Source organism: Phoca vitulina, unplaced genomic scaffold (assembly GCF_004348235.1).
Source record: "Phoca vitulina isolate PV1807 unplaced genomic scaffold, GSC_HSeal_1.0 scaffold40, whole genome shotgun sequence".
NCBI lineage: Eukaryota > Metazoa > Chordata > Mammalia > Carnivora > Phocidae > Phoca > Phoca vitulina.
In genome coordinates this window covers 13965959-13989310 of record NW_022589743.1, presented here as the reverse complement: position 1 = coordinate 13989310, position 23352 = coordinate 13965959, and the positions used below count along the sequence as shown (strand labels likewise).

Here is a 23352-nt window from a genome sequence, read left to right as displayed (position 1 = left end):
GAGGCAGGAATGACTTTTGTTTTTATTGGTAGGTTGGGAACCGAGCCATAGAATAATTTAATTGACTTTATGTGTCTGCAGCTAAATCTAAACAAGGGTTCAGCCATTTGTCTTAGTAATTAAATTACAGGTGATCACATTTTGTTGAGTTTTCTGGTTACTTATCAATTTCATTTGTCTATTAAGGTTATAATAGTAAATGAAGTTATTATATTTATACATTGAAGAGTTTTTTTTATGTCCAATTCAAAGCCAAAGACAAATTTGAATTTTCAGAAAGAAAAAGTGAAATCTTTTTTATGCCATGTTGTACTCTGCATGTGAATATAGAATGAAATCTAAAAAATATTAGACTTCAGAGAAGATTATTGTTTTTTGTTTCATTTTAGCTTGCTTATGTAGCTATTATATATTAAGAATAATAGGAAATAATATTTATTGAAGAGTTCTTGACACAAGTCTCAATATGGCAAGTACAATAATTATTTGGAGAAACCACAGAGCATGTAAATCTTTAGTCTCTGGAATTCACAAAATCAAGAAACTACTGAAGAAAGTTATTTTTGTAGATGAATTCCATGATACTTTTTCGAAATTCTGTTTGCTACAGATAGGTATTTTGCATCTTACTGAATGCCGTATTTATGCTCCATTCTGTTCTTTCTCTTGATTTTCTATATATCTCATAAAAATAGCTCTTTTCAAACAAGACAGGGGGCATACAATTCAATGTGGTGACGTAATGGTGTCTTCTAATGTTTTTTTTTTTTTTTTTTTTAAAGATTTTATTTATTTATTTGAGAGAGAGAGAATGAGAGACAGAGAGCATGAGAGGGAAGAGGGTCAGAGGGAGAAGCAGACCCCCCCGCTGAGCGGGGAGCCCGACATGGGACTCGATCCCAGGACTCCAGGATCATGACCTGAGCTGAAGGCAGTTGCTTAACCAACTGAGCCACCCAGGCACCCTCTTCTAATGTTTTTATCTGTAATATGTTTCCTTGAGTGCTGGAGACATCCGAAAAGAAGATGTATAAATTGTCCTTTGGCTCTTGTAGATGTATTCTCACATGTGGGAAACTACCCCTTTAGAATTGTAGGTGTGATGCAAATAGTTATCTATTGTTTTCTAGCAGAAGGATCTCCCTTCATAGATGCACACCTGGGTGTGTGCCAGTTGTCTTGCCTTTGTTGAGATAAGTGTCAGTAATACCTAGCATTACATACCGAGACCAGAAAGTCACAAGGAGTTTGCTAATCAGATTACTGTACCATCCTTTGAAAGAAATATTTTCAGATAAATGTCTTTCCATAGTATTTACATAAATGCTAGTATTTATTAACAGTTTCTGATTGCTTTGGTAACAGTTTCTGATTGTTTTGGTTTTTGGGCTGAGTGTGGAATTGCAAAATTTAATTGAATTTTGGAGTAACAATCTCTTTCAATGAAAATGTCTTTGACTAAAATTTTAAGCGAGAGGCCATATATACTGATTGTTTTTTTTAATTAATTTTTAAAATTTAAATTCAGTTAATTAACATATAATGTATTATTAGTTTTAGAGGTAGAGTTCAGTGATTCATCAGTTGTATATAATACCCAGTGCTCATTACATCAAGTACCCTCCTTAATGTCCATCACCCAGTTACCCCATCCCCACATGCCCCTCCCCTCCAGCAATCCTCAGTTTGTTTCCTATGATTAAGAGTCTCTTACGGTTTGTCTCCCTTTCTGATTTCACCTTGTTTTATTTTTTCCTCTCTTCCCCTATGATCCTCTGTTTTATTTCTTAAATTTCACAAATGAGTGAGATCATATGATAATTGTCTTTCTCTGATTGACTGTCTCACTTAGCATAATACCCTCTAGTTCCATCCATGTCATTGCAAATGGCAAGATTTCATTTTTTTTAATGGTTGAGTACTATTCCGTTGTGTATATATATATATACACCACATCCTTATCCATTCATCTGTCGATGGACATCTGGGTTCTTTCCATAGTTTGGTTATTGTGGACATTGCTGCTGTAAACATTGGGGTGCAGGTACCCCTTCGGATCACTACATTTGTATCTTTGGGGTAAATATCCAGTAGTGCAATTGCTGGGTCATAGGGTAGCTCTTTTAAGGGGTTTGTTTTTCAGTGCCTCTCTTTAGATGTACTTTTAACCAGGAAAGGTTACAGAAAAGTTCTAAGAATAAATACAGTACAAATAACACAAAGCACACTCATGAACCTTTTACTCAAAGTGACCTCCTATTAATTATTTCAGAGTAAGTTGCATATATCACATTACCCCTAAATACTTAAGTTATCAGCCAATTTAATCTTCAAAAAATACTTTTATCTAATTTACCAACCGTATTCCAATTTTATCAGTTAACCCTATCATATCGTTTGTAGAAATTTTTTTTTTTTTGTAGTGCAGGATCCAGTCTAGGATCAGGTATTATATTTTGTTGGGATGTCCCCTTAGATTCTTTTAATATGGAAGATTTCAGTCTTTCTTTGTCTTTTACAGCATCAATGATTTTGAAGAATACAGCCCCCTACCACTACCCTTTACCTCTCCCCCCTTTTTTTAATAGAATGATTTTTAGTTTGATTTTTTTTTTTTTATGTTTTCTCTTGATTATATTCAGGTTATATATTTTTGGCTAGAATACTACAAGAATATTGTTCTGTATTTCTCGTAGTATCATCAATGGAGGCACATGATATATATTTGTCCTTTATTGGTGATACTAATTTTGTCAAGATTTTGTCCAGTTTCTGAAGTGAATAATCCCTATTTTTTCCCTTGTAACTAATAGGCAATTTGGAAAGACCATGAATATATCCTGCTTTTCATCAAAATTTTAGCCTAATTTTAGCATCCGTTGATGATTCTTACCTGAGCTAATCTTTACTATGAGGATTGCAAAATAATGGTTTTCACCTTCACTCTCCGCATAACCAGTAGGCACTTGACTTTCTATTGTAATCAAGAACTTTCCTTTCTCTGTCTTTCTGTATTTGTATTTTTCATGGACTCATGGGTTCCTATTTCTTAATGGTTTGTAATGTTTTTGTCCTTAATTATTGTGGCTTTCAAACTGTCCCACAGTTGACCAAGGAGAGCCCTTTAGGCTGATTCCTGTAACATAGTGACATGCCTTCATCAATTTTTTACTTAAACTTTTTTTCTATTTCCTTATTTGCTATCGTAAGTTCAGGTTCATCTAGTATCTGTCCTGTCTCAGCCCTGGAATCTGCTACTTCTGATTCCCCTGTTCCTTTTAATGGGCCATGGCTTTAGATACTAAGCTTTGCCCAGTAGGTGTGCTCATTGTTATGGGGCTGTTTTTGCTTCTAGACACTTTCAGTGGACAAAGTTTGGAAACACTGCATTATTACATACATACACATACTTCTATATGTACATAAATTGGCAAATATACATATAACACATACTTGTGCACTTACACACATATTTTGGAAATGAAGAGTACGCATTGGTATTTCCATAGGATTCTTTCGTTTCATCCTCTATCTCCTATTTATATGTCCCTTGTTTTGCATGGGAGACTCTGTAATCAGCACATTTATTTCATTTGTTGAATCCTATAATGGAAAAAGTAATCCCAGAATTGCTTGCTCACACCACTACAAATATCAAACCAAATAAAAAGAGTTCAGGATTTTCTTGCAATTCTGTCCATTCCCATTCTGCCTAAAACTGAAGATGTGCAGTCAAATACTGTGTCCGTATATTATTTTGATTAGTTTGTCCTTTATCTCTCCCTTTATGCCTTCCTTCATTGTTTTTACAGCTTTCATTTGATATATAATTTTTTAAGATTTTATTTATTTATGGGAGAGAGAGAGGGAGAGAGAAGGGGGAGGAGCAGAGGGGGAGGGAGGAGCAGAGGGGGAAGGACAAGCAGACTCCACACTGAGAACAGAGCCTGATGCGGGGCTCGATCTCAGGACCCTGAGATCATGACCTGAGCTGAAACCAAGAGTCTGATGCTTAACTAAATGAGCCACCCAGGTACCCCTTAAAATTTTTTTAAATAATGTTTTTATATTTATGTTTTATTTACATGCTTATATATTTCATTATGTTATATATATATTTATATTTCCCTTTCTTTCCAAAAGATAATATAACACATGTACTCTTTTGTACGTTGCCTTTTAAACTTATATTTTCTGGAAATTAGTCCATTTTATAGAATTTGCACTACAGAAATTTCTGATTTATCTTTAATTTTGATGAATTGGGATGCAAATGTAATTTCTAACAAGCCTAAAGTTTAAACAAAAATTTTGGCCTTAGTTATGTTTGTGTAGAAATGCTGACTCAGTTTTAGTTGAATTGAAAAAGTGATAGTATTGCTTGCTTTCATATATTTATTCCTGATTATTCGTGAAGCAGAGAAAAAAATGGTAGTGTTTCTAAGATACTGTTTCTCCTTGCACATGTGGCAGGAGGCAGCAGAGGATACCTTTCATAATTCTTTGAATATGTATTTATGAATGAATGAATGAGTGAATGAGTTGAATGAGTGAGAGGTATTTTTATTAGTTAAAACGATCACTTTCAAATTCTGTTTTCCCCTATGTGAAACCACATTTGCAGTCACCTGTCATTTGGAAAATTCCTCACTACTGACCTTGAAATCTGCTTCATGTGCCAGATTGACATCTCATATCAGACTTTTAAAGATATTCCATTTTAACATACTGTTATTGCTTTGAGGGATTGTTTTTTAATAGTGTCAGTGATGAAGAAAATTTTGATTTTCTTCTTCCTTTTTTTTTTTTTTTAAAGATTATTTATTTCTTTGAGAGAGAGAGAGCATGAGAGGGTGAAGGGTCAGAGGGAGAAGCAGGCTCCCCGCTGAGCAGGGAGCCTGATGTGGGGCTTGATCCTGGGACTCCAGGATCATGACCCAAGCTGAAGGCAGACACTTAACTGACTGAGCCACCCAGGAGCCCCCAAAATTTTGATTTTAGAATAAAAGTACAAAAAAATTATGTATTAATGTTTATCAGATGGTCATGTTTTAAATTATATAAGCATTTTTTGTTTTTATGTTTTGAAAGAGGTAGATTCTATCTGAATTCTGTAGGCCTTTAAAATAATTCGTAACATGATGTGGAGCTGTTCTAGTACTCTATTATTGTCATTTTATTTTTTAAAAATTTTAAATGTAAAAATCTGGCTAATGAGTTTTTTGTTTTTTTTTTTTTTTTTTTAAAGAAAACCTAAACTTAGGAAGTATAGGAGCAGTGGAGGATTTAATTCTGGTGTGTTACTTAGCACATGAGACAGTCGTGCATGTCAAACTAGTGATTCACTTTGAAAATTGACAGGTTGATTTATTTATGTCAGTCATGAGTAGGGGCATGTCTTTTTCATTCTAATGGTAATGCTAATAAGCCCTCTGAAGTGGACAGCTACTCTGTGTGTCGTGGTTGATTTATGCATAATTTGTGCCACTTTTCCACTGTTAATTGAAAATGGAAATATGACAGATTCTTTTGTCTCTCTCTCTTTTTTTATTTTTAATTTTTTGGTTTTCTTTTACAGTCTTTATGGAGGAATTAAGAGGACACAGCCTCCAATTTGCTAGCATGTTAAATATTTAATGTTAGGAAGTCAAGTCTAAATCCTTTGATTATGTTTTTAAAATTTATTTGTGGAAAGGCGGCCAGATCCCCAATATTACCCTTTCAGAGTTTATGAATTCTTAAAAACTATTCACCTTGTAATTAAAAATTGTATTTTGAGCATGAAACTGCCTGAGTGGCACCAGTAGATTATAAAAAGTGGGGGGGGAGGGTGAGTGTCTCAGCAGAGCTTTTAGCTGTTTGTCTGAAACGCTTGTACAAACATTCCCACCCACCGCCATCATTCTGCACGGTAAATAAACTCTGTCTTAATAGCCTGTAGAGTTAAACAGTTTAATAGAAATGACTCTCTGGCTTCTCTCTCTCTCTCGTTTTCCAGTTGATCCGATGTCATCAGTCCCGTGGTGGAGCCTGTGGAGACAACATTCAGTCTTACACTGCCACCGTCATTAGTGCTGCTAAAGTAAGTGTCGAGTAGTCCCTGGGAGCTGTGATTTTGTGGAGTAACTATCAGGTTTCTCTCCTGAGTTCTGTTGAAATGACCCCTTCCCTTTTCATTCAGCAGTGCGGAATACACTTAAGTAAGTCAGAATTATTTTGCCACTCATGAGGATTGCTGACGAAATGATTAGGTATTTAATCTCTTGAGGTTCATAAATAATATATTATTTTCTGTTGCAATGATTGTAGAGTTTGTATTCATCCAATTTTAAATATGTAAGTCTGTTAGCTTGGTTGAGGTCTTTTATCTAATTAATAAGACTTTTGAAAGAAGCTTTGTATGTTTTCAGTACTGACTTCTGGGTTCTTTTTCTCTGCATTGCATCATTCTACCTATACTGACATCTTTTTGTATCTTTGAACATTTATGAATCTTCTTGACGTAAAAAGAATATTATTCCTTAAGAAAACTTAAGTTAAACCCCTGGCACATTCAAAGACTCTTTCATGTCACAGGGCTGCCCCCTGCGTGTTTGTCAAGTGAGTTCTTTCTGTGTGTGTGCGAGGGTTAATTCCGATGATGGCTCGCAAACTTTATGCTGATTATAAGGTATTCTTATAATCACTATCCTTTTGAATTGTGAAGTATACAACAAAACAATTCTAATAATAGGGATGACATAGTGAATCTAAATGACAGCATGTAATAAAAAGCACAACTATTCAGAAAAGAACAACAGTTTAAAGCAAACCACAGAGAGGGAATGAAAGGTCACACTGTTTTGTGTAAAACAAATACAAAAATACTTCAAGATTGATCACAAGTGCTTACATGATGGGCTTTAGAATGTGTTCCTAGGTTTGATGAGAGAAGCATTACATATTTTTTACTCAGAAAGGAAATGCTGAATGTCTTTATGCTTACAGCACTGTGTATTTTAGATTTTAGAATCTTCATAAAAATTGCGTACTTTCCTCCATTGTGTAAGCAAGAATTATCATGGTTATTTCAAAGAAGAGAAATCTGAGACAGTAATTAGCCAGCATCAGTGTTATTCAGTTAGTTTATAATAGATCCACAAAATATACCAATGAGATCTAGTTCTCAAGTATTAGAGTCCTTTCAGATTTATCTGTGTGTATACTTTCATCAGGATAGCTCATTGTATTATCATTTGAATAATTTTCACTTACGTGATGGAGGACAACTTTTCAGCTCTGCTTTGCTATCACGTGTTTGTGTGCCTACATAAAAGGAAAGTGACCTGCTTCATGCAGTAACCGTTTTGCTGTTTAACTGTTAGCTGAATGTGGTCATGCTGGAATGAGGTTAGACTTAATATGCTTTGAAAAGAACAAGTGTGAACACCCCAGTTTTCTACACCACGTGTTGAGAACTGTGAGGGATAAGTTCATGTCTCGAATATTTAAACTCTCAGAAATGACGATGATGACAACACTTTAATCCCATCAATTTCCAGAGGCAGTTGGTCCCTAATGAAACTGGTGTTGATTGAAATTCATTGTTAGCTCTAGCAGTTGATAAAATTCTGTCATTAACTTTTGAATAAAGTAGTTAATATTTAATTTTTGTTTACTTGCTTTTGTTTGATTTTAATGCTTATTCATGCTCCTGTTTATAAATTTACAAAATGAAGTAAAAACAAAACCACGGACATAAAAAAAAGTCACCCATTTCTTTCTTTCTTTCTTTCTTTCTTTCTTTCTTTCTTTCTTTCTTTCTTTCTCTTTCTTTCATTCTTTTCTTTCCTTCCTTCCTTCCTTCCTTTCTTTTTTCTTTTCTTTCTTTTCTTTTCTTTCTTTTCTTTACTCTCTCTCTAGTTCCATCCACCTCACTGCAAATGGCAAGACTCATTCTTTTTTTTTATGGCTGAGTAATATTCCATTGTGCATATGTTCCACATCTTTTTTTTTTTTTTTTAAAATTTTTTTTTTTTTTTTGACAGAGAGAGAGACAGTGAGAGAGGGAACACAAGCAGGGGGAGTGGGAGAGGGAGAAGCAGGCTTCCCACTGAGCAGGGAGCCCGATGTGGGGCTTGATCCCAGGACCCTGGGACCATGACCTGAGCTGAAGGCAGACGCTTAACCGACTGAGCCACCCAGGTGCCCCTGTTCCACATCTTCTTTATCCATTCATTAGTTAATGGACATTTTGGGCTCTTTTCATAATTTGGCTATTGTTGATAATGCTGCTGTAAACATTGGGGTGCATGTGCCCCTTCAAATCAGTATTTTTGTGTTCTTTGGGTAAATACCTAGTAGTGCAATTGCCGGGTCATAGGGTAGCTCTATTTTTAACTTTGTGAGGAACCTCCATACTGTTTTCCAGAGTGGCTGCACCAGTTTGCATTCCCATCAACAATGTTAAGAGGGTTTCCTTTTCTCCACATCCTCACCAACCCTGTTGTTTCCTGTTTTGTTAATTTTAGGCATTCTGACCGGTATGAGGTGGTATCTCATTGTGGTTTTGATTTGTATTTCCCTAATGATGAGTTATGTTGAGCATTTTTCCATGTGTTTGTTAGCCATCTGTAAAGTCACCTATTTCTTTTTTTTAATTTAATTTTATTATGTTATGTTAGTCACCATACATTACATCATTAGTTTTTGATGTAGTGTTCCATGATTCATTGTTTGTGCATAACACCCAGTGCTCCATGCAATACGTGACCTCATTAATACCCATCATCAGGCTAACCCATCATCCCACCGCCCTCCCCTCTAGAACCCTCAGTTTGTTTCTCAGAGTCCATAGTCTCTCATGGTTCGTCTCCCACTCTGATCCCCCCCCCTTCATTTTTCCTTTCTACTATCTTCTTCTTCTTCTTTTTTTTTAAACATATAATGTATTATTTGTTTCACAGGTACAGGTCTGTGATTCATCAGTCTTACACAATTCACAGCGCTCACCATAGCACATACCCTCCCCAGTGTCCATCACCCAGCCACTCCATCCCTCCCACCCCCCTCCACTCCAGCAACCCTCAGTTTGTTTCCTGAAATTAAGAGTCTCTTATGATTTGTCTCCCTCTCTGGTTTCATCTTGTTTCATTTTTTCCTCCCTTCCCCTATGGTCCTCTGTCTTGTTTCTCAAATTCCTCATATCAGTGAGATCATATGATACTTCTCTTTCTCTGATTGACTTAGTTGGCTTAGCATAATACCCTCTAGTTCCATCCATGTCGTTGCAAATGGCAAGATTTCATTTTTTTGATGGTTGCATAATATTCCATTGTATATATATACCACATCTTCTTTATCCATTCATCTGTTGATTGGACATCTAGGCTCTTTCCATAGTTTGGCTATTGTAGACATTGTTGCTATAAACATTGGGGTGCACATACCCCTTTGGATCACTACATGTGTATCTTTGGGGTAAATACCCAGTAGTGCAATTGCTGGGTTGTAGGGTAGCTCTATTTTCAACTTTTTGAGGAACCTCCATACTGTTTTCCAGAGTGGCTGCACCAGCTTGCATTCCCACCAACAGTGTAGGAGGGTTCCCCTTTCTCTGCATCCTCGCCAACATCTGTCATTTCCTGACTTGTTAATTTTAGCCATTCTGACTGGTGTGAGGTGGTATCTCATTGAGGTTTTGATTTGGATTTCCCTGATGCCGAGTGATGTTGAGCATATTTTCATGTGTCTGTTGGCCATTTGGATGTCTTCCTTGCAGAAATGTCTGTTCGTGTCTTCTGCCCATTTCTTGATTGGATTTTGTTCTTTGGGTGTTGAGTTTGATAAGTTCTTTATTGATTTTGGATACTAGTCCTTTATCTGATACGTCATTTGCAAAAATCTTCTCCCATTCTGTCAGTTGTCTTTTGGTTTTGTTGACTGTTTCCTTTGCTGTGCAAAAGCTTTTTATCTTGATGAAGTCCCAATAGTTTATTTTTGCCCTTGCTTCCCTTGCCTTTGGCGATGTTTCTAGAAGTTGCTGCGGCTGAGGTCGAAGAGGTTGCTGCCTGTGTTCTCCTCTAGGATTTTGATGGACTCCTGTCTCACATTTAGGTCTTTCATCCATTTTGAGTCTATTTTTGTGTGTGGTGTAAGGAAATGGTCCAGTTTCATTCTTCTGCATGTGGCTGTAAAGTCACCTATTTCTTGATAGTCTTTTTGGACTTACTGGATAGTTAAATCCAATCATATATTATACACCTCTTTTTTTTTTTTTTTAAGATTTATTTATTTATTTGAGGGGGGAAGGACAGAAGGAGAGGGAGAGAGTCTCAAGCAGATGCCATGCTGAGTGCAGAGCCCGAGGTGGGGCTCGATCCCATGACCCTAAGATCATGACCTGACCCTAAACCAAGAGTCGGATGCTTAATTGACTGCACTACCCAGGCGCCCCTACATACTGCTTTTTTTTTTATCTTATGTGTAACTTATATGAAATATTTTTTAAAGATTTTATTTATTTGAGAGAGAGAGAGAGCAGGAGCAAGGGGAGGGGCAGAGGGAGAGGGAGAAACAGACTCCCCGATGAGCAGGGAGCCCGGTCTGGGGCTCAATCCCAGGACCTTGGGATCAAGACCTGAGTCGAAGGCAGATGCTTAACTGACTGAGCCACCCAGGCGCCCCATGCCATGAAATATTTTTGAAAACATTTTTCTTATATAATGTTTATGTACTTATGGACTCTTGCGTTACCATGAATATTTTGAGACTTCTTTTAAAAATATTAAATTATTTTGGTATTTAGTATCACTGTTTAGTATTTAGTTATTTTCCCAGAAATAGAATGATCCTTCATTTCACTTCCAAGATGTGGATATTATATATAGGAAAGATTGGAAAGTTGAGATGATTTTACCTCCCAAATGATAATTTCTCCTAATAAGTTATTAGATATAAGAAACTTTGTGGGTAAATTAGCCTTCTGAGGTATAAAGTAGTTGCAGTTTTCCATGATAAGTACATCAAAATGACTTCTCTAATTAAGTAGTGTAATTATAAATATATTTTTTGTCTTTGTTACTATTACATTATGTATTATACTTCTATTAGCATATTCACTTGTGAAAATTCATCATGATATACACTTATAATTCCTGTACTTTTCTGTATAAGGGAATATAAAAGTTTACTAAGAAAAGAACAATCTCACCAAAGATCTTCAGACCTAGAAACCTTCTCCAGAGAATGCTCACATTTAAGAGTGAACAATGGCAGTATTACAAAGACTCCTCCATAGAATAGAAGAGTCAAATAGTGCCTAATCTTGTTTTATGATGCAGGATCACCTTGATACTGAAACTTGACAAGAGCATTATGAAAAAGGAAAACTATAGTCCTCTCTTACTCATGAATATGAAAAATCCTAAGCAAAATATTAGCAGAAAAAAATTAAACATATATTGTAAGGATAATGTCACAATCCAGTGGGATAATTCCAGTACAGGCTGCCTTATTACTCAAAATCAATGAATATAATTTGCTACATGAACAGAATAAAAGGAGAACAATTATATGATTATCTTAATATATATACAAAAAGGGTTTGATAAAATCAAACATATATACATTGATAAAATCTTTCAGTAAATAGTGATAGTTTCTGGTTCTCTAGAATTCAGTTTTATCTCAAAGTACCAAACTCTTTAAATATACTAAGCACGGTTATTTTAAAGTCTGTTTCCGGTAACTCCAGTGTCTGGCTTCTTTTGGGGGTATTTTTATTGTTTGTTATTTTTGCTGGTTGTCACTAATGATGTCTTGACTCCTTGTTTGCCAGAATTTTTTTTTAATTTAATTTTATTTTTTTATGTTATGTTAGTCACCTTAGTTTTTGATGTTGTGAACCTAGAAACAGTTTTGAGTTTGAGATACCAGAGTTTGGCAGCACTATCAGTCTTGGATCCTCTAATTCCAATTTCAGGGATTGAGTTAATTAAATTATTTAAATAAAGCACACCTGAAACAGCTATGAGATCCTGATTGCTACAGGTTTTCTCTTATTTCTATTGTATATTCCTTTGTGTCTTAGCCAAAAAGATGGAGGTTTAGGGCGCCTGGGTGGCTCAGTTGGTTAAGCGACTGCCTTTGGCTCAGGTCATGATCCTGGAGTCCTGGGATCGAGTCCCACATCAGGCTCCCAGCTCAGCAGGGAGCCTGCTTCTCCCTCTGACCCTCTCCCCTCTCATGCTGTTTCTCTCTCTCTTGCTTTCTAATAAATAAATAAATAAAATCTTTAAAGAAAAAAATAAAATAAATATTTAAAACAAAACAAAACAAACAAACAAACAAAACATGGAGGTTTAAAAGTCACCAGGTAGACTTCCTTGGACATGACCACCCTAGTACCACAAGTCCATCAAAATCACCACTCAGTCTCTTAGAAGCCTCCTCTAGAATCATGAGATGCATCTAGGCCTAACTATCCTGCTCACATGTCTGGATTTTCTTGTTCTTTTGGATTTGGATCTAGTAACTCTTTACTATCTTGTTAAATATTTAGTACCTTTAAGCAGAGTTGAAAAAAAAATTCTCCCCAGTTACCCTACTTGTTTTCTTTGGTAGGGTTGACCTGATTTACCTAGCCTGCCATTATTGAAAATAGAAAATAAAATTTCTTGATATTTCTTACCATTTTTATCATTTCTAGATAATACATTTTTTTGAGATATAACATGAAAATGTTTAAAAAGCCATGTAGTATGTGCTCCTTAAGAAAATACTAATCTTAGGGGCGCCTGGGTGGCTCAGTCGTTGGGTGTCTGCCTTCGGCTCAGGTCGTGGTCCAAGGGTCCTGGGATCGAGCCCCGCATCGGGCTCCCTGCTCCGCGGGAGGCCTGCTTCTCCCTCTCCCATTCCCCCTGCTTGTATTCCCTCTCTGGCTGTGTCTCTCTCTGTCAAATAAATACATAAAATCTTAAAAAAAAAAAAAAAGAAAATACTAATCTTAAAATATTCACTTTGCTTGTTAAATCACTTTTTCTCAAAGAGTAATCATTAATATTTTTCTCTCACTGATGACACCTGCTTACATGACTCCATAGAGGTTAACTGCTTTGTTATATAGAAGGATTAATTATTAAATTTTTATTCTTATTTTTTGTCTCACCATATAGTTCTAAGTACAAATATATTAATTGTATATGTACTTGAGTCTCCTTAGAGGAAATAATCTTTTTTATAGTTTCTGGATTTTCAAATAGCACTTAAAATTAATCTTTATATTTTTATATTTTTCCCTTTGCTTTTCCAAATAATTTATGTGGCTTTCTTTAGAATATAATGGTGATGAATTCTCTATGGCAGTGCTAAGGGGAAAAGTTTAATACTGAAATAATTCAAATTGCATTATTTTGATACATTTATAAAATCTTGGTCCATATTTCCTAATTACCATATATCTGTCCTATTTGATTTTTCCTTTTAATGTGTTCTAACACCAGTGTGGCAAATTGATTTAATAAAAATGCCTCCTTTTTTCCCTGGTTATCTGATAACTTCTTAATGACAACTAACAGCTTTTGTGAGAGCAGCACCATTAGCGCTAATGGACAGGGAAGACAACTGATATGACATGAGAAAGGTTAAAGATGACTAGTGACCCTTTGGCAAATCTGTCTGCACAGAACAGAATAAGTACCATGCTCATTTGAATTTTTGGTCAGGGTGGACTATCTGACGTAGTTGGTGTAGCCTTACATTCAGCTCTCCTACAAGATAAAATTTAGTTCTGTGAATAACTCTTGTTAAGATTTGTCAGGATAATAAACTTTTTAGCTACCTCAGACTGTGAACTCAGTCTAATTTAATATTCTCCCTTTGGCCAAATTAGATTTTTTTTATTTCTAATTTTTACTGGGTGTTCATCCTTTTTGGTATGTCGAGGGACTCATCAGGTATGTACCGGCTCTTTTGGCTAAAATCTAATCAAAAGACTAATTACTCTGAGGTGATTGAGGTATCTAAATATGGTATGTGAACACTATTGAATAACATTATATATTTCTTCTGGACACTAGTTCTTATCAGTGTGTTTGATTCTAACATGGAAACAAATTTCTTCTAGAAGCAAAGGTCTTTGCTGCTGCAGGAAACTTCCAGGACCCCTTTCACCCCCTGCATTGTACCTTATTTTGAAAGTTAATGAGCTATGATAGGTAGTGCTATCTTGTCACTTACTATACAAAGTGCAGATTTGATGACTGTTAAGTTTTGGGTTTAGATTTTTGTCCACTAATAAAATGGTAGTTGTAAGTTTTCTTGGTGTATGTGTGTGAGAATTATCAATAACTCTTCATGTGATGTGAGCCTTTGACTGTGAAATATACTACTCTGTTTTCCCCCTTTCTGGAGTTTTTTTTTTCCTAGTTCTCTTATATTGACTTTTCCTTTTATCTGGTGGTCTCTTTGGTACACTTCTTCCCACTTTCTGTGTGCTCCAGTTCTTTTAGTTTTATTCCTATTCATTGATGTAAAAGCATGAAATAATAGGCTCAAGGGCAAATGGGGAGGATATACAACCAGACTTTAAACCTGAAGGGCGAATTCCTTTGATAAAGGGATAGCTCTGTTTAAGTGGGAGCATCTCCATTAGCATTGATGGAGTACTGCAGCTGAGGCATCTCAGAGGTTAATCAGGCTTCCTAGCCAGCTTTGACATCAGAACACACTGGCGCCTGATTTTGTTGGTCCTTCAGAGGCCTTCTTGACAACGCTCTAACAGACTTTGTGTAAGTCATTGCTTGTGAATTATTGAAAAAATGTTTGGCTGCTAACTGAGGAACGCTAATGTGTTTTATAATCACTGCAGTTTGAGTTTTTAGCGCTAAACAGAAGAGTTACAATTGATTTGTGGCTTTTTCATGGTTTCAGTCAGCAGTAAGTTATATCTTTTTGCTTGAGTTCAGCAAATGGCTTTGATGGTCATTTTATTTAATAGGACACACTATTATAGTCTTCATTTTTCCCTATCCCCGCCCCCCCGCCCCCCCCCCGTATACGTCTGTGTTCTGAATTCATGAAGTGTGAGATCACAAGTAGTAACAGGAATAGAATACAAGGCAATACTGGATGGTGGTTGAAATCAGGCTTTGGAGATAGACAGTCTAATTGAATTGAATTGATTGAATTCTGGCTTTGTCATTGGTTAGCTGTTTGAGCTGCTGTTTTACTTAACTTCTGTAGCCTCAATTTTCTCTTCTATAAACCTGAGGTGTTCGAAGAAATCTGTAGAGATCATTTATGTTAATTAAGATCCTTGACAAGTTCACAGTAAAGATTCCGCGGGACATACTACAGTAAAATAATACATATATTGCTAGTGTTAGTTATATGGTGTTTTAATGGAAAATTTCCTTGGAAAATACATTTCCTTATTAATTCCAATCTGATTGTTGCTTAAATCACATTTAGGCCTTTATAAAGTCCCTTCTTTGCCTATCTTTTATGAAACAGTATTTGAAATAACATGTCTATAATAATTTTCATTTTAAAATTTAGCTATAGCATATGCCAGAATATAGGTGAGCATATTCTCCATGATTATTCTGAAAAGAGAGTCATTTCATTAAAGATTAGTTTGCAGTATTTTAATAAAAATTTTTTCTCACAATTTGAGAATTGGAAAAAAATTATTTCTGAATGTGTGTATTCTACATAATTTTTGATATGTCCATGTAATCTAGATTACTTCTTTTCACTCTGCTGGTTAAATCTTTTTTAGGTATTTATGAATTACGTGCTTTTTCTCTTTTAGTTTTTTTCTCTTTGTGGGACAAAACCCCACAAAAACCCATTACTTTAACATTATTGTTTGTTAATGCAAATAGCAGTAATCAGATAAGATTCACATAAAAGAAAAAACTCACATGAGTTAGTTTTGTCTTTATGCTTCGAATGAAATGGAACTAAAATGTAATTATAAAACATCTTAAGTTGTCTTTAATTGAAATAGTATATTAGAAGCATTACATTGAATTGTTTTCTGTTACCAGAGAAAAAAGAACCTTCTTAGCTAATCTTTTGTGATGTTTTATTCATCTAGTGATTGGTATCTTGGATGGAGACTGTATTTCCACATGCCAAATCTTTTTTTTTTTAATTGAGGTAAAATTGGTATATAACATATACATTTTATGTGTACATTATAATTTGACATCTGTATGTACTACAAAATGATTACCACCAAAAGTCTAGTCACCATTCATCACCATCAAATTGACTTCCTTCACCCATTTGCCCACCTCCCAGTCACCTTCCCGTCTGGTAACCATCAATCCATTCTCTGTGAATTTTTTTTATATTCTTTTGTTTGTTTTTTTAGATTCCATATATAAATGAAATCAAATGGTATTTGTCTTTCTCTATCTGACTTATCTCCCTTGCCCAATAACCTCAAGGTCCATCCATGTTGTCACAAATGGCAGTATTTCATTCTGTGTAGCTAAGTAGTATTCTGTTTTATATATATATATATATATATATATATATATATATATATATGTAATATATATTATATATATAACACATCCTCTTTACCCATTCATCTATCAGTGGACACTTAGGTTGTTTCCATATCTTGGCTATTGTAAATAATGCTGCAGTGAACATAGGGGTGTATATATCTTTTTCAATTCGTGTTTTCCTATTCTTTGAGTAAATACCCAGAAGTAGAATACCTGGATCATATGGTGAATCTATTCTTAACTTTTTGAGGAATCTCCATACTGTTTTCCGTACTGGCTGCATCAGTTTACATTCCTACCGACAGCTAACAAGGGTTCTTTTTTCTCCACATCCTCTCCAGCACTTGCTATTTGTCTTATTATTATTATTTTTTTATAATAGTCATTCTAACAGGTGTGAAGTGATAACTCATCATGGTTTTGATTTGCATTTCCCTGCTGATTAGTGATGTTGAACATCTTTTCATGTCTTTTGACCATCTCTGTATCTTCTTTGGAAAAATGTCTGTTCAGATCCTCTGCTTATTTTTTTATTTTATTTTTTTGTTGTTGTTGTTATCGTTGTTGCTGAGTTGTATGAATTCTTTATGTATTTTGGATTTGTATCAGATATATGATTTGCAAATGTCTTCTTCCATTAAGCCTTTTCATTTTGATGATGGTTTCCTGTGCTGTGCAGAAGTTTTTCAGTTTGATAGAGTCCCATTTGTTTATTTTTGCTTTTGTTTCCCTTGCTTTTGGAGTCAGGTCCACAAATACATCTGTAAGTCTAGTTTCATTCCATTGCATAACTGTCCAGTTTTCCCAGAACCATTTACTGAAGAGACTGCCCATTCTCCACTGTATGTTTTTGGCCTCCTTGTTATAAATTAATTGTATACTTGGGGAATTATTTCTCAGCTATTGATTTTGTTCCATGGATATGTGTGTGTTTTTTATGCCAGTATCATACTGTCTTGATTACTATAGGTTTGTAGTATAGTTTGAAATCAGGGACCACGATACCTTTAGCTTTGTTCTTTCTCAAGTTTGCTTTGGCTATTCTGGGTCTTTTATGGTTCCATTCAAATTTTAGAATTATTTGTTCTAGTTCTGTGAAAAATGCCACTGGAATTTTGGTGGGGATTGCATTGAATCTGTAGATTGCGTTGGGTAGTATGGACATTTAAACAGTGTAAATTCTTCCAATCCATGAACATGGACTGTCTTTCCATTTATTTGTTTCTTCTTCAGTTTCTTTCATCAGTGTATGTGGCTTTCACCTCCCTGGTTAAATTCATTCCTAGGTATTTTATTCTTTTTGATGCTGTTGTGAATGCCATTGCTTTCTTAATTTCTTCTTCTGATAGTTTGTTATTAGTGTATAGAAACACCATAGATTTCTGTATATTGATTTTGTATTCTGCAACTTTACTGAATTTGTTTATTAGTTCTAACAGTTTTTTGATGGAGGTTTTCTGTGTATCTGCAAATAGTGATGATTTTACCACTTCTTTTTCTGATTTGGATGCCTTTTATTTCTTTTTCTTGCCTGATTGGTGTGGTTAGGACCTCCAATGCTATGTTGAATAACAGTGGAGAAAGTGGGATTCTGATCTTGTTCCCAATTTTAAAGGACAAGCTTTCAGTTTTTCACTATTAAGTATGATACTAGTTATGAGTTTATCATACAGGGCCTTTACTTTGTTGAGGTATGTACCCTTTATACCCACTTTGTTGAAAGTTTTTATCATAAATGGAGGTTGAATTTTGTCAAATGCTTTTTCTGCATCTATTGAAATGATCATAAGATTTTTATCCCTCATTTTGTTAAAATGGTGTACCACATTGATTTGTGGATGTTGAACCATCCTAGCATCTCTGGAATAAATCCTACTTGATCATGGTGTATGATCCTTTTAATGTGTTTTTGAATTTGGTTTGCTAATATTTTGTTAGGGATTTTTGCATATTTGTTTGTCAGGGATATTGGCATGTAATATCCCTTTCTCATAGTGTCCTTATCTGGTTTTGGTATCAGGGTAATGTTGATGTCACATTTTACATCTTTTATTTTATGCATCCCTTAACCAATTGTAGTTTTAATTTTTTTTAAAAGATTTTATTTATTTATTTGACAGAGAGACACAGCGAGAGAGGCAACACAGGCAGGGGGAATGGGAGAGGGAAAACAGGCTCCCTGCAGGGGAGCCCGATGTGGGGCTCGATCCCAGGCCCCTGGGATCATGACCTGATCCTAAGGCAGATGCTTAACGACTGAGCCACCCAGGCGCCCCTGTAGTTTTAATTTTACTACTATTCTCTTTTAGCCTTCATACTTGCTTTATAAGTGATTGATCCACTGTCTGTACTATAGATTTATCTTTTCCAATGAGAGTTTTACTTTTGTATTTTTCCTTGTTATGAAATATTAAATACTTCTTTTTAGCTTAAAGAAGTACCTTTAACATTTCTTTTTTTTTTTTTTTTAAAGATTTTATTTATTTATTTGAGAGAGAGAATGAGAGAGAGAGAGCATGAGAGGGGGGAGGGGCAGAGGGAGAAGCAGACTCCCCGCTGAGCAGGGAGCCCGATGTGGGACTCGATCCCAGGACTCCAGGATCATGACCTGAGCCGAAGGCAGTCGCTTAACCAACTGAGCCACCCAGGCGCCCCTTTAACATTTCTTGTAAGGCCATTTTAGCAAGGATAAACTCCTTTAGTTTTTGCTTATCTGGAAAATTCTTAGTTCCCCTTCAATTCTTTTTTTTTTTTTTTTTAAAGATTTTATTTATTTATCTATTTGAGAGAGCAAGAGAGAGAAACAGCATGAGAGGGGAGAGGGTCAGAGGGAGAAGAAGGCTCCCCGCTGAGCTGGGACCCTGATGTGGGACTCGATCCCAGGACTCTGGGATCATGACCTGAGCTGAAGGCAGTTGCTTAACCAACTGAGCCACCCAGGCATCCTCCCCTTCAATTCGCTGGGTAGAGAATTCATGGTTGGAAGTTTTTTCCTTTTAGCACTTCGAATATGTCATGCCACTCTGTTCTGACCTGTAAAGTTTCTGCTGAAAAATCTTGATAGTCTTATATGGTTTCCTTGTATGTATTTCTTTTGATGCCTTTAGGATTCTCTCTTTAATTTTACCATTTTAATTATAATGTATCTTGGTGTGGATCTCTTTGGGTTTGTCTTCTTTGGAACTCTTCGGGGTTCCCCCAGTATGCCTGTTTCCTTCCCCAGATTAGGGATATTTTCAGCTATTATTTTTTAAAAATAATTTTTCTGGCCTTTTCTTTCTTCTCCTCTGGGAACCCTATAATGTGAATGTTGTTCTGCTTGAAGTTCTCCAAAGGTTTTCATTTTTTAAATCTTTTTTCTTTTTGCTCCTTTGTCTGAGTGAGTTCCATTGTTTTGCCTTCTATCTCACTGATCTGTTTCATTTAGTCTGCTGTTGAACCCCTCTAGGGTATTTTTCAGTTAAGTTTATATATTTTTCAGCTCTGTAACTTCTATTTGATACTTTTTAATATTTTCTCTCATTTTGTTGAAGTTTTCACTGTGTTCATTCATTCTTCTGAGTTTGTTGGGCATCTTTATGACCATTATTTTGAACTCTCTTGCTTATCTCATTTTATTAAGGTCTTTTTCTGAGCTTTTCTCTTGTTCTTTGGAACATACTCCTCTGTCTTCTCATTTTGCCTTTCTGTGTTTGTTTCTATGTATTAGGCACATCAGCTACCTCTAGCAGTCTTGAAGGAGTGGCCTTTGTAGGAGATAGCTCGTGGGGCTCAGAAGCACTTATCCTTCCTAGCCACCAGTGCCAGGTGCTCAAGGGGTATCTCCTGTGTGAGCTGCACCTGTCTGCCTACCTACTCTGGTAGGGCTGTGGCTGTGACATGGGAGTATGTGGGGCTCTTGTCTGGCCCACCTGTGATGTGTGGCTATGGCATAGGAGTAGGTATCTACATGCCTGATCTTGATGCACAATATTATATAACAACATATTATAGATTTACTTTGGAAGCATAGTCTTTTTCATTCTACCACTGGTAGAATGGCATTCTACCATTGGGAAGGCTTTTTCATGCTAAGAAATAGATTTAAAATTAGATTTATAATATTTCAAAAAAATAATAACAGATGTCGGTGAGGATGTGGAATAAGGGGAACCCTCTTAGACTGTTGTTGGGAATGTGAACTGGTACAACCACTGTAGAAAACAGTACGGAGATTCCTCAAAAAGTTAAAAATAGAACTACCCTATGATCCAGCAATCGCACTACTAGGTTTTTACCCAAAGGGTACAAAAATTCTGATTTGAAGGGGGCACACACACCCCGATGTTTATAGCAGCACTATCAACAATAGCCAAATTATGGAAAGAGTCCAAATGTCCATTGACTCATGAATGGATAAAGAAGATGTGGTATATATACACAATGGGATATTATTCAGCCATCAGAAAGAATGAAATCTTGCCATTGTTATATGCATTAAGAAGAGGGGAGAGAAGAAATATTTTTTTTAAATAAAAATATAATTGTTCCCTCATGTGAAACAAAGCTCTTTAATGATTTACTTACGGCTTTAAAAAAAATTATTTGCTTATGGCTTTATTCTCACTATGCTGACTTTGGGGATTCTACTGACAGCATTCACTCAAATTAATACTGATTTTCTAACTAAAATTTAAGATCATATGAAAAGTCAGACTGAATTTCTGTGACAGTTCACTGCTATATATAGGCTTGTAAGAGAATAAGGAATTTAAAAGGTAGGAGAATTAACGAGATGCATATTTCTGTTTAAAATCCAAATACTGATGTGAAGTCATATGTTTTACATTTCATTGTATAGACATTGAAAACTGGCTTGACAATGGTTGGGAAAGTGGTGACTCAGCTGACAGGCACACTGCCTTCAGGTGTGACCGAAGACGATGTTGCCCTCCATAGTAATTCCAGGCGGAGTCCTTTGGTTCCAGGCATCATCACAGTAATTGACACTGAAACAGTTGGAGAGGGCCAGGTAAGAACTTCTGATACAGGTAATGAATGTCCTTTTTCAGCAAAGGATGGGGTGACTAAGAATATCATTTGTGATCAAGAACAGCCAAATGCACTTGGCCTTGGAGATTATTAATTTGGAATTTTAGCAATTGAGGTTATTTCAGATTAGAATTCTTTTTTCAAGAAATGATGAGTAACATGTTAAAACCTGTTATTTCAAACATTATTAATGTTTCAAACCTGAAGGTAAAATTGAGGTTCTAAGGAGTTCTTGTTATCTCTTCATCAGAACATTTGTTTCACAAATAAATAATTACATATCTCTTTATACTATTCTGTTCATAATACGATTTTTTTAAAAATGATGCTTGTTGTAACCTATATCAGAAGATTAATAACTGATTTCTAAAAGATTTTATTTATTTATTTGAGAGAGAGCACATGAGTTGAGGGGGAGGGGCCAAGTGAGCGGGAGAAGCAGACGCCCCCGTGACCAGGGAGCCTGATGTAGGGCTCAATCCCAGGACCCCGAGATCATGACCTGAGCTGAAGGCAGATGCCTAATCGACTGAACCACCCAGGCACCCTTTAATAATTGATTTTTAAGGTAGAGGCTTGCTCATAGAAGCAGTCAATAGGACCTTCCACATTTTGGAGGGAATTTAAAAAATTATTGACTAGAGGAGCAAGATGGAGGAGGAGTAGGAGAACTAAATTTCCTCTGGTCCCAGGAATTCAGCTAGATAGTTATCAAACCATTCAGAACACCTACAAATTCAACAGGAGATCGAAGAAAAGAATAGCAGCAATTCTATGAACAAAAAAGCGACCACTTTCTGGAAGGTAGGACCTGTGGAGAAGTGAATCCGAGGCGATATTCGGGAAGATAGATGGTGGGGAGAGGGAGCCTCCATCAGCTGGCTACTGGCCAGTGATAGAGCAGCGGAGCACAAAATTGGAACTTTTAGAAGTCTGCTCTCCTGAGGGACGTCACTCCAGTGGCTAAGTGGGGGTGGGGTGGGGGTGGAACCCTCACTGGGACTCAGGACCCTCGGGGATCACAGAAAGACCGGGGGTGCCTGAGTGTGGCAGAGCTCCCAGGTATCAGATCGGGGAAGCCAGCTGCAAAGACGGAGCTGAAGAGTGGGCTCTCGGCTCAGGGTTGCCATAAACCGTGATCCGCGGCACTGCTGGGTCACTACTCTTTGAGCAGGGACCCAACAAGTGCAGATCTGGGGAGACTCCCCTTCCTCCCCCGGGAGGAGCGGCGTGGGAGAGCACTGCAGGAATCTGCTGGGTTTGGAGACTCCAAACGGGGTCAGGTGCCAGAGATAGAAATGCTTGGTCACAGGCCAGGTGAGCACGGAGTGCAGCCAGAGACCAGGGAGACAGGAGTGATTGAATGCTTTTCTCTGAGGGCTCACTGAGGAGTGGGGCCCTGAGCTCTCGGCTCCTTTGGGACCAGAGATTGGGAGGCCGCCATTTTCACTCTCGTCCTCAAAAGCTGTACGGAAATCTTGCAGGGAAAGCTACAAAGAGCAAACCCGAACAGATTACTTAGTCTGGCCCCTGGCAAGAGCGGTGAAATTCTGCCTTAGGCAAAGACATTTGAGAATCACTGCAACAGGGCCCTCCCCCAGATCAGCAAGAACATCCAGCCAAGACCAAGTTTACCAATCAATGAGAACTGCCAAGACTCCAGCGCACATAGAATTCATGGCTTTTCCCCCGTGATTCTTTAGTCTTTCAAAGTTAATCTTTTAAATTTTCTTTTTCTTTTTCAAATTTTTTTAGTTGAATTTTTCTTCTTTCCTTTTTCAACCAACATCTTATCAATTCCTTTTTAAAATTTGTTTAA

The 23352-nt window shown here is 36.4% G+C and overlaps 1 protein-coding gene across 6 annotated transcripts in view; it reads left to right on the top strand.

Annotated features, from left to right (window-relative positions):
* Positions 1-23352, top strand: part of BCAS3 (BCAS3 microtubule associated cell migration factor) — a 618903-nt gene that overhangs the window by 149919 nt on the left and 445632 nt on the right. For all 6 annotated transcript variants that reach the window (XM_032428491.1, XM_032428494.1, XM_032428495.1 and 3 more), the window contains exons 11-12: positions 5999-6082; positions 21343-21513. In XM_032428491.1, coding sequence (XP_032284382.1) covers positions 5999-6082; positions 21343-21513 — 255 coding nt within the window. The remainder of the gene's footprint in view (positions 1-5998; positions 6083-21342; positions 21514-23352) is intronic.